This window comes from Phaseolus vulgaris, chromosome 4 (assembly GCF_051622355.1).
Source record: "Phaseolus vulgaris cultivar YP4 chromosome 4, ASM5162235v1, whole genome shotgun sequence".
NCBI lineage: Eukaryota > Viridiplantae > Streptophyta > Magnoliopsida > Fabales > Fabaceae > Phaseolus > Phaseolus vulgaris.
In genome coordinates, this window is record NC_143501.1 from 40,165,361 (window position 1) to 40,176,353 (window position 10,993).

The window sequence follows — 10,993 nt, forward strand, 5'->3', positions numbered from 1 at the left end:
TTTCTTAATAAAAAATAAGAATAAGAATGAAATATAAATTTTATATTCATCAAACATAAATACAGAAATAAATATAATTTTTTTCTTCTAAAATAGAAACAAGTTATAGTCAAACCTGCATCACCCGTTTCACCTGAATCTGGAATATTGTGTATCATATTGTCATAAGAAACTTAATATGAAGGTGCCATGTATTTGAGCTTCTATAAATGTTGTTAGGTTGCGGTTGCTTAAGTGGATGAAAAATGAAAAGAGAAGAAAAGAGAAGAAAAGAAAAGAAAAGGTGCTTTGTAAGGGGGAAGGTGGAAGCAAAGTAAGTGGAATGTTATGCTCCACTGTTGTTACTTGTATTGTAGAGAATGAAGTCACATCCAACTTTTATAATTTGAATTGTCTCAAAATATTATCTTATAAATTCCAATGCAACTTTCAAAATGCGAATTCTCCACTACCAAAAAGCATGGTTTGAATTTACAACCTTAAGGACGATGATACTAGGCCCATGTTTCCACCATTCTCAATTGAATCACTCAGTTTTCAAATAGATTGGTTTTGAAGCTTCCTTACAAAATCAACTAAATAATATTTAATTACATTAAAATATATCTAATTTTATTACTCCTTATTTTACTCACATTTTTAATTTTGCTGCAATTTTAGTTATATTATTTCTTATTTCCTTATATTTTCTTATTTAGATACACTGAAAATTATAATCATGAAAATTAACAAAATAATTCTTGCAAACAAACGATTATTATTGGTACTAACAAAATAAAAAATATATAACTTTATTATTTATATAAATAATTAATTAAAAATAAAAATAATATAATTTAACAAAAGTATAATTATATATTATTTAATTATATTTATTTTATTATTAATAAATACAGTATTTTTTATTTTTTAAAAGATAAAATTATTCCAGTAAAAGATGATGGTAAATAAAGAAAAAAAATATCAAATAATATATTCTCTTCAAATATTATTAAATAGAAAGGTATAGATTATTCTTATATATAAATAAAGTTATGCGAATACACATGTCAATATTTTGTGCAATAGAGACCCATTTTTTCTGTTTCCAATCTGTTCTCTTTGGTTCTCTTTGTACTGTTTACAGAGTTTTTTACAGAGGGAGAGAGAGAGAAAATCTAGAGCGAGAGAGAGAAAACGATGAAGATCACAGCGTTGTTGGTGCTTAAATGCACAGGCGAAGGTTCCGATCCCGTGATTCTCGTGAACGCTTCCGACGTTAGCCACTTCGGCTACTTCCAACGCCACAGCGTCAAGGAATTCATCATCTTTGTCGGTCGTACCGTCGCCAAACGCACCCCTCAAGGCCAACGCCAATCCGTACAACACGAAGGTTCTTCTCCCTTAGATTCCGTTTCTTAGGGTTTCTTTCTTTTCCAACCTTGTTGTTTACCGACACCGCGTTTCGGTTATTGCGCTGTCGTTTTCGTTGATCCTGATTCGGTCTAACATCATTTGCCCTCTTTGCTCCCCTTGAGAATAATAGAAATCGTAATTCTTTTTATAGAATATAACCGTGTTCTGTGATCTGCGGTGTTTTCTTTGATTTTCTTTAGGGTTGATTTTTATTTTCTGCCGAATTGTAAATGATTGAAATCGTGTTTCTTTTATTTTATTTTTATTGCAGAGTATAAGGTGCACACCTACAACAGAAATGGTCTTTGTGCGTTGGGATTTATGGATGATCATTACCCGATTCGAAGTGCCTTTTCTCTTCTAAACCAGGTGAGAGTCAGAGCACCGTGTGTGGGTTCAGTGTTATGTTGTATTTACGGGTTGTTGCTGCTTCCTTTGTTAGGATGAGACATGATAACTATGCTGAGGATGTTATAATTGTGTAAGGGATTTTGTGTTTTATTTATTTAATTTGTGGAGATTCTCCAGGAAGAGCTGACTGTAACTGATGCAGGTGATAGATGAATATCAAAAAGCTTTTGGTGAATCTTGGAGAACTGTACAGGAAGACAGTACTCAACCATGGCCCTATTTGAATGAAGCTCTGCAAAAATTCCAGGCGTGTAAATTCCTCCTATATATTTTATTACCTGCAACTAAAGGAGTTGTTCTTTTTTGTATAATTTTTTATTCAGTGTAATAGGGGTTACATTTTGCTAACCTTTATACATAATTACTTATGCCTCAAACCCCCTTTTATCTGTTCCTGTCAAAATCATCAGGATCCTGCAGAGGCTGACAAGTTGTTGAAAATCCAGAGAGAGTTAGATGAAACAAAAATCATTCTTGTAAGCACACATTGTTTTATATTTGCAAAACAGTATGCTGATTCCCTGCATCTTTTGTCATGAGGTTGTTCAATTTTAAACATGATAGCTATATGTTTGTAATTTTTGTTAGAAATTCGTTTGAGAATTTGGCATTGGTTCCCAAATACATTTAGCTTTAGATTACAGTACCAGCAGCATGCGAGTTAAGCATCATTTTAATGAACCCAAATTCAACGAAGTAATGTGAATTTGTCCCTTCCTGGCATTGTTTTGTGATACCCTCGATTTTGCATTATGTCTGTCTGTGGGTCATCAATAATTTAGTTGCTATTAGTTTATTTCTTCAAGATCTGTTGCTGTTTCTAATTATGTGCATTTACTTGGTTATGTTACAATAAATGGGTAGTTGTGAATTGGGCATTCTAGGTGTGGGTTGAGGGGGGGTCCTACCCAATAGGCTTGCTTAGACTCTGTGGTTTTCTGGTGTGAGGGTTTCTTTCACCATATGATTTCTTTCTGTTTATGAACAGCATAAGACTATTGATAGTGTGCTGGCTAGAGGGGAGAAGCTGGACAGTTTAGTTGAGAAGAGTTCTGATCTGAGTGCCGCATCCCAGGTACATCTAAACAACTCCTTTTATACAACTTTGCATTTGGGACTAGTACAGCAATGCTACATACAGTCAGGCATACATTTTTTTTTCTCTGGTCTATGTGTTTATGGTCATCATTGAGCATGCGTGCATGATGAATGTACTGTGTAGCTTTGTGATTAATCTCTTTTAATTGCTTCAAAACTTTTAGATATGCTTTTTCATTGGGTGATCATACAAAGTGCATTAACATGGATCATGTGTGATAGATAACATGTCAATTTGGGACTTTGTTTTATACAATACACTGTACACATCTGCGCTTTTGGCTTTGAGTCTATGTATGAAAGTGCTATCGTGGGGGTGAGAATGCAGGCCAACCTAGTTTGTTTTGGCCTGCCAAAAAATGGGCCGATCCACATAAGACTTGCGAACTACTTTGCCGGGGCCATCCCACATAACATCATGCTGGCATGGGTTTTTGAAAAAACAATTATAAAAAAACTTCAACAAGGTCATTTTCAACTTTTTCATCCCAAATCCAAATCTTTAGGAGGGCTTACTGCAACTGAAATGATGTTAAAACAGTCAAAGGAAAAATTTAAAAATTAAGGATTTTATATTTATTGCAAGTAAATAAAAGTATATATTGTACAAAAAAAATTAAAGTAATAATACAAAATAATTGATTACAGTACAACTTTATCATTAAACTCACCCATGAATTGATAAATTTTTCATGTAACAATTATCAACCATCAACAAAAGATGTACTAATAGTGTATGAAATAGTGAATGTAAATATTTAGTCATATTCTAGCTACAAGCAATTTTATTCATCTATGGATAATTAGAAAACCTATTGAGTTATGCAGGACATGCCTATTGAGTTAGTGGGTTGACATGTCCAGCCCACTGCATTTTTTTGTTGAAAACTGACATTTAGTGCTAATATGATTATTGACAAGGTTATGGTGTTCTAAATATTTCTTATGATGTGCATTTTCATCTTAAAACACTGTTGTCACGCCTGCCTAGTGATGATTTGAGTAGCGTGTTTTTACCATTATATAGAGGGGATAGGTTTTATTTAATTGTTTTAGGTGTTATTTTTAATTAGGCTATTTTATCGTTTATATAAAAAAATTCATTATTTGATAAAAAATACAAATGGCTAACTGTACAACCTCTACCAAAAAATAATTGTATAACCTCTTCACACAAAAGCAACTACTACAAACATTCAATGATTTTGAAGTGAACATGATTCTTTCACACTATCAAATCCTTTAATTTCACCACACATTCCTTTTGAAACCAGTCTTATGAAATTATCCCTTTTTTGTTTTTTTAATTGTATTATTTTAGTATAATAAAATTGTGGGTTTAGGGTTTCTGGTAGTGTGTATTAGAAGGAAGAATAGGCTCTTGGTGAGGGTATATTTTTTATTTATTTTATAATCAATATCTTTTTATTGTAACTAAGGTTCTGCTAGGATAAATTTTTCGTAAGTGCTGGTTGGACAAGTAAATAAGAAAAATAAAATAAGGTTCTTCATAAACTAAAATTTAGCTCATGCAAAAGTTAAAAAAAGTTAGATTTTGGGAAAGCTAATACCGAAGAGTTTGTGCATCTTAATTTATGAATAAATTAATTTATTTAATTGAGAATCTTATTTCATTTTTCATTTTTGTCTTTTTTTCTCTCTTGAAAAGCACTTATGAAGATGTTCATCCAGACCCTAAGTTAGCACAATAGCTAGATGAGATTTTATTTCTTCACTTGATCTTTTGTCGTCTATTTTAGATGATATATTTTTTTCTCATTCTTTTGGCTCTAGCGCAAAATTGAAATACAAAAGGTTCTTTAATTGTTTTTTCCTTTTTTGCCTTTGTTTCAATCATTTCTTGCAAAGACTATATATACTCTTTAAAGTAGTAAACTTATAAGGCTGGGATTATTTATGCTTGTAATTATTTCAATCTCTTCTTTTTGGTTATTTATTTGATGTTTAATTATTGAATGAAACTCCATTTTGGTGCCTAAAGATTTGAGATGTCACATTGGTTTCTGAAAGAGAGAAAAATGATCATTTTCATTCTTTGAATATTAAGATATCGATTAATTTAATCTCAGAATCTTAGTTGATGCAAAGGTGGTGTTTTTTAGACTTAATATGAATATGTTAGCTTTGTGGTTGTTTCCTTTATATGGAATGTGATTTGTTTATGCTTTTAATGCACTAATGTTTGGTTGGAATTAACTTTGTGTTAATCATGAATGCATTATTTGTTACTCTAGTTAGTTTTACGGACTCAAAATCTGACGTTGGCGTTTGAAACAGATGTTCTACAAACAAGCCAAGAAAACCAATCAGTGTTGTACTATATTGTAGGCTTTGACCATCAGTATGCAGCGAGCTCACTTAAATCCTGTTCCGGTATGGAGACTGTTGGATGGGAGAAAATAGCTTCATGTGTCTATCACTTTACATTGTTTGGTTGTTGAAATTATGATGTGATTTACCTGATATATGTATTGTCTTACCGTGTGACAAATTCAAATACCCATTTACCTTGTTGTGATGTTTACTATGATAATTTATAGTATGCATAAGTTATTGTTTTGGTGGAGTCATTCCATGTTAATTTGACATTATCATGTACCCTCTTTCATGTTCTTTATTTTCTTGACCTTGGAGTGGTTTTTCCCATCCTATGCGAACAACAAAATGCTTCATGTAATTAATTGGAATTTACATTTAGTGATGTCACACTCTCGACATTACATTTCCAACATACGACTGTATCTTTAATATATTGCAATTAAAATAGCTGCGATGAGATGTTATTGCGTGAGATATGGTTTCTTGTGGAATAAATATTCCATCTGGTTCATGAAAGATGTAAAAGATGGAAATTGAGATGTTGATTGGTGAACTAGAGAATACATTTTTATATACAGATTTTTAAATTTTGTAGAGAAACGGAAACAATTTAGACGTGGAAAATATATTATTTATGAATTATTTGCATGTAAATTTTATTTTAGAAATTTATCTATCCATCGGTATCTCAATCCTTCGGAGGTCAATTGAGTATTGATTGGTTTTTTAATGGTTTCTTTTTAATTGCTTTAGCATATAAAATTATCTTACCTTTGTTAAGAGAGAAATGGATATTAACTTCACACTCATCTTCATAATCTCCATATATTATTTAAATATTACCTTGTACTAAACTTTATTAATCTCTTAGTAAGTAACTCAATCTTGACTTGTTCATGAAGCAACCAGTGCCACGTCACTTTGTTTGGCGATAAAGATTATAGAAACAACAGTTGTGCCTACAAGGAACGCATCATTTTGGTTTAGGAAATATAGAAACTAATAAATAGTGATCAATATTTAATAAATAATGTTGACAAGATAATTATTTTAATGATATATTGCTACAATCCAAAGTTTAGAATTTGGTAGGAAAACATCAAACAGCCTCAAATTGTCTTTAAAGGTACATGTAAATTTAGAAAGACACTTCGTTTTATTTAGTAAATTTTGTTTGTTTTCGTGTACACTCCTCGTTTTGTTATACCATTTCGATATTTAATAAAATAAGATTTTTTATTAGTAATTATTGACTTATCTGCATTACTTCTTTTTATTGTGTGTGTAAATGAATTTTTTTATAAAACAGAAACGGAAAAAAACAAAAGAGAAACAAACATCAATAGATAAGAATATAGAAGAAGAGAAACACGAAAAGGGACCATTTCTTTTTACATCTACACATCTATACTTGTTTAGAATATTATTGTAAAGATGAAAGAGTGAAATTATATATAATTTTTTCAATTCTTCTCAAAATATTTCCATTGATTTACAAGAATATGTATTTGAAATTAGTAGCAATCTAAATATAGTTTTTACATTGTTTCTATGATAGATTCCTAACATATCATGAATGATAAATAATTTTTGCACATAAAACTATGTCGCAGTATACATTAGTTGTCTTATGATATAGGTTGGTGAGTTATCGTGCTTAAGTTGTTATGTTATTTTGTTATTTTATTAAGTAAAAAGAGTTGTGTCGTGACTAATTTTTGATCTAGTGGTAAATATTCAATCCGACAGTAAATATTCAATCCGACAATTGGTATCAAATTCAATGTCATGAATTCAATTCCCATTAAAGCAATTATTTAGGGGGAATTGTTGCAAGTTGCACAATTAAGCGAGTTGAGTCATAATCAAAGATTTTGATTTTAACTGTTATAAGGTACATCAATTGTCTAATAGCATAAGCTAGACATGTAAAGGGTAAAAGTCAACTTTAAACAAAAATCTAATTGGTAATTATTGTTCTCTTCTTTACTAACTTCACCATGATGAACTCAAGGTTAGACATAAAGGAAAGAAAACGTGTTTTAGGTTTTATGAAATGAAGTTTGAATATTTAAGTTTTTTCATTTATAAAGTGTTTTAACTTAAACAATAATTTTTTTTTATATTTTATCTCATTTAAATCACTTCTACGCTAAAATAACCTTAGCTCGGTTCTTAATTAGAGGTTAACACCTATTATAATAGATAGTTTTATAATAACAATAATAACTTCCTATAAGATAGTTTCTTATATATAATCGAGTATCAATTCTTCACCTTTGACTTTATGTAAGAAATTTTCATCAACTTTCATAACCGAAATTTTTAATTTTTTGTTTATGTGATTCAATGTATTAGTAGAAACTAAAATATTATTGAATATCTTAATTAATTACACAACACGACATCAATTTCATACATTATTCATCAATCACACTCTATAATTTCACACCAACATTATTAAACGAACTTACATCAATAAAGTAAATAAGTATTAAAATTAGATCAACCAATTAAGGATAATTTAATTTCAAATTATGTATATAAGAGGAAATAAAGCAATGTCACTTGAGTTGTGAATATGTCACTTGAATGACACAACTCTCGCTTAAGCAAATATGATATGTCATTTGAATGTCTTCAACTCTTGAGTGGTGTATTTATGAAATAGAGTTGATTTGAAATCTTCTTTGGTCAAACCAAGAGTTGTTGTTTAAGTGTCAATTTGTATCACTCATGTAATATCCCACACTATTATATAAATACTTGTTATTTAATTAGAAAATGAGAGTATATTTTTTAATAAAATTTTCTTAAATAGAACATAGTGATTACATGACTTCAAATAAATGTATGTCAACACTTTGCATCCTTACAATTATTCATAATTATTATAAAAATATATAACTTATACAATAATAAGAATTTTACATTAGAATAAATGACTATCTATGTATACTTTATATACCCTAAAGATATTAAAACCAAGTTTTCCATGAGTCAGCATTTTTGGAAAAGATCTTTCAAAATTTTCTTAAACAAATTTTATTGAACAAATTTTGCTTCTACTCGTACTGCAAGTACATATGAAAGAAAAACACAAAAAAGAGTGAGGTTTTTGTAAATCTTAAATATCAATCATAATAAACTTAATATACAATATGTACAATGAGAGCCTAGGATTTGACCAACAACTATAAGACTCAATGTCACTCTATCAAACATGTGGATCCATATTTCACTTTTGATAATTTGGGAAGTGATTAGATAATTGAGTATTTCTCTTTAAAAACATTAGTACAATCATAATTACTTTGCTTGAGAATATTGGTCATTTATCAGTCCACAAAAGAGATATATATTCACTATCTTATCTTAACGATGTTGAGCTTGTGTCAGATAGTATCAAGTTCTACCTATGAGTATCCTAGTCTAAGACACTATTCTGAATTATCTATATATTCACTCATTTGGTAAATATTTTCTTAGACCTTATCATTATTCCTATCTTTCATCCCCCAATGTATCAAATTGTGACTTCATAAACATAAAAACTCCATACATTAGCTTGATTTAAATCCAATGTAACGAATTTTATGACTCTTTCTCAACTAACATACTTTTTGACATTATCAAGTATCACAAAATATGGTAACTATGAAGATGTTATATTTGTCTTAACTAATAATCTATGTACACCATTCAAATAGATAAAAAAAAGGGGTATAAAAACAATAGTAAAAGTTTATTAAATAAAAAAATATTTACTTTTACTTTATATTTAGAATTACTTTATATGTATTTCTTTGTATTATAAAAAAATTGTTTAAAATAATACAAAATAAAATAAGAATCAAAGCAAGAACTTTAAATAAATAATCAAATATGAATAAGTATATCACAAATAAATAAATAAACAAAAATATAAATGAATAAAGAGGACAACGACACGACAGAGTAAACAAGATAAATATAAATGAATACACATGATTACAAATTAATATATAGATTAATGTGTAAGTAAAAATAAATTAAATAACATAAATATAAAAAAAATATAAATAGTGAATAAAGAGAAAAATGTCTAACTAGAGATTAAATTATATAATTATAAACAAATAAATAAGTAAAAGTGTTAGAGATTAAATCACATAATTATAAATAATAAATAAATAGAATCATCATTAGAGATTAAATGGTATAATCATTGTCATCACTTAATTTTGAGTAAAATAATTTTTTTTAAAGAAAATAAAATAAAATAAACAATAATAAAATTTTAAAATAAAAAATAATAATAAATAAAAACTGTTCCTGCTAGGGAGATGAGACCTAAAGAACTGTTGAAGTCTTTTTCTCCTTCCTTCGGTTGGGCAGATGACTGGGTGATGAACTGTGATTCTTCTCGTCCTCCTACTTATCCTTCGGTACTCAGCACTCGGTCTTCGGGCAAATCACCGGATGGTGGGGGTACCTGCGAAGGCACTTTGACGCTCAAGTCAGTAAAGCGGGTGGTCAGCTCTCAGGTAGGTGAACAGTAATAAATGACATACCTTACTCCTTGGGATGCGTGCTATTTATATTATTCTAATGGGCCTACCTTGTTGGGCCCGTTTATCGAGGTGTATACCGCTTAAGGTCGCATTACCTAATTCCTAATGATAGATTAACTTCACTGATATTGCTTTGAGCGTTAACTGTAATGGGGGTCGGCCGTTGGCCAAATCATCATGACATGGGTCGGCCATCGGCCATATTCCAGTGGTCTTGATTGTCTCGGCCAAGCCTTCTAAGGTCTCGGCCTCTCGGCCAAGTCTTATGAGGTCTCGGCCAGGTTCCCTTGGTCTCGGTCAAGTGGACCCGGCCTTGTCCATACCGATACACTTGCCCCCCAGGCTCAAGGGCAGATGTGTCAGATATGTCCGATGAGTCTTTAATAATGGGAGTCGGTCTGCCTCCCTTGGGCGTGCAGTCGTTTCATTTCTCGAGGTGTGACTTAACTAGGCGGCGTGACATGACTTCAGACGGCGCGATGTGATGTGCATTGATGAGGGGTTTTTTGGGCGGGGGAATTTGTGGACTGTTAGATCTAAGAGATCCAACGGTTGGGATTAATATGATGTTTCGAATTTCGAGGCCCATGGGCCCTATAAGTAGTGGTCCACCACAGTGTCGCACCCTTGTGTTTCCTATTTGAGCGAACTGATAGCCGAGTGACCTCTCGCCCTTAGCTCTGATAACCGAGTGAACTCTCGCCCACACTCCCTTTCCTAGAAAAAAGGTTAGTTATGTCGAGCCGGTCTCGGCCTACATCATCTTCGTCCGATCGAACATCTTCTCCTTCCGCCCATCCTATGTGTCCTGTTAGTCGTCCGATTTCCCCTATCGGACGGTCGTCCTCTTCATCTTCTTCCTCTTGTTCTTCTTCTTGTTCTTTTACCACCGGCTCCCAGTCGGTTGGGTTGGCCGAGGGGTCGTCCCCGGTAGAAGTTGTGAGGGAGGATGACCCAGCGGTTGCATGCGACCGGTCGGACTCTCCTCCCTCGGCCATACCTCTTATGGACTTTAGCTGGGTGGATTCCAACGTGATTGAGAAGTCCTCCAGCTATAGCACTGCGGAGTGCGTGGCCGAGTTCTTCGTCAAGAACCCAACATTAAAGCCGTGAGGTCGCTCTAGTTATTTCGACGTTGTGCCTTGTGGGCCAACCGAGAGAGTGTGCATGGGGCGACAGTCCCCCTTTCTTTTCTA

At 31.8% G+C, this 10,993-nt stretch overlaps 1 protein-coding gene across 1 annotated transcript; it reads left to right on the top strand.

The window, feature by feature from the left end:
- Positions 1–1,046: 1,046 nt before the first annotated feature.
- LOC137837582 (VAMP-like protein YKT61) lies at positions 1,047–5,495 on the top strand. The gene is made up of 6 exons (XM_068646607.2): positions 1,047–1,372; positions 1,667–1,764; positions 1,949–2,053; positions 2,217–2,282; positions 2,795–2,881; positions 5,203–5,495. Exons 1-6 carry the CDS (start codon positions 1,180–1,182, stop codon positions 5,251–5,253), a joined length of 600 nt encoding a protein of 199 aa, XP_068502708.1. The 5' UTR covers positions 1,047–1,179; the 3' UTR covers positions 5,254–5,495.
- Positions 5,496–10,993: the final 5,498 nt, after the last annotated feature.

What these genes read in the sequence shown, in the direction of transcription:
- LOC137837582 (XM_068646607.2), top strand. Translation starts at nt 1,180, where the DNA reads ATGAAGATCACAGCGTTGTTGGTGCTTAAATGCACAGGCGAAGGTTCC. An exon ending in CCTTTTCTCTTCTAAACCAG is followed by an intron (nt 1,765 to 1,948) that starts GTGAGAGTCAGA and finishes TAACTGATGCAG; the next exon opens with GTGATAGATGAATATCAAAA. An exon ending in ATGAAACAAAAATCATTCTT is followed by an intron (nt 2,283 to 2,794) that starts GTAAGCACACAT and finishes GTTTATGAACAG; the next exon opens with CATAAGACTATTGATAGTGT.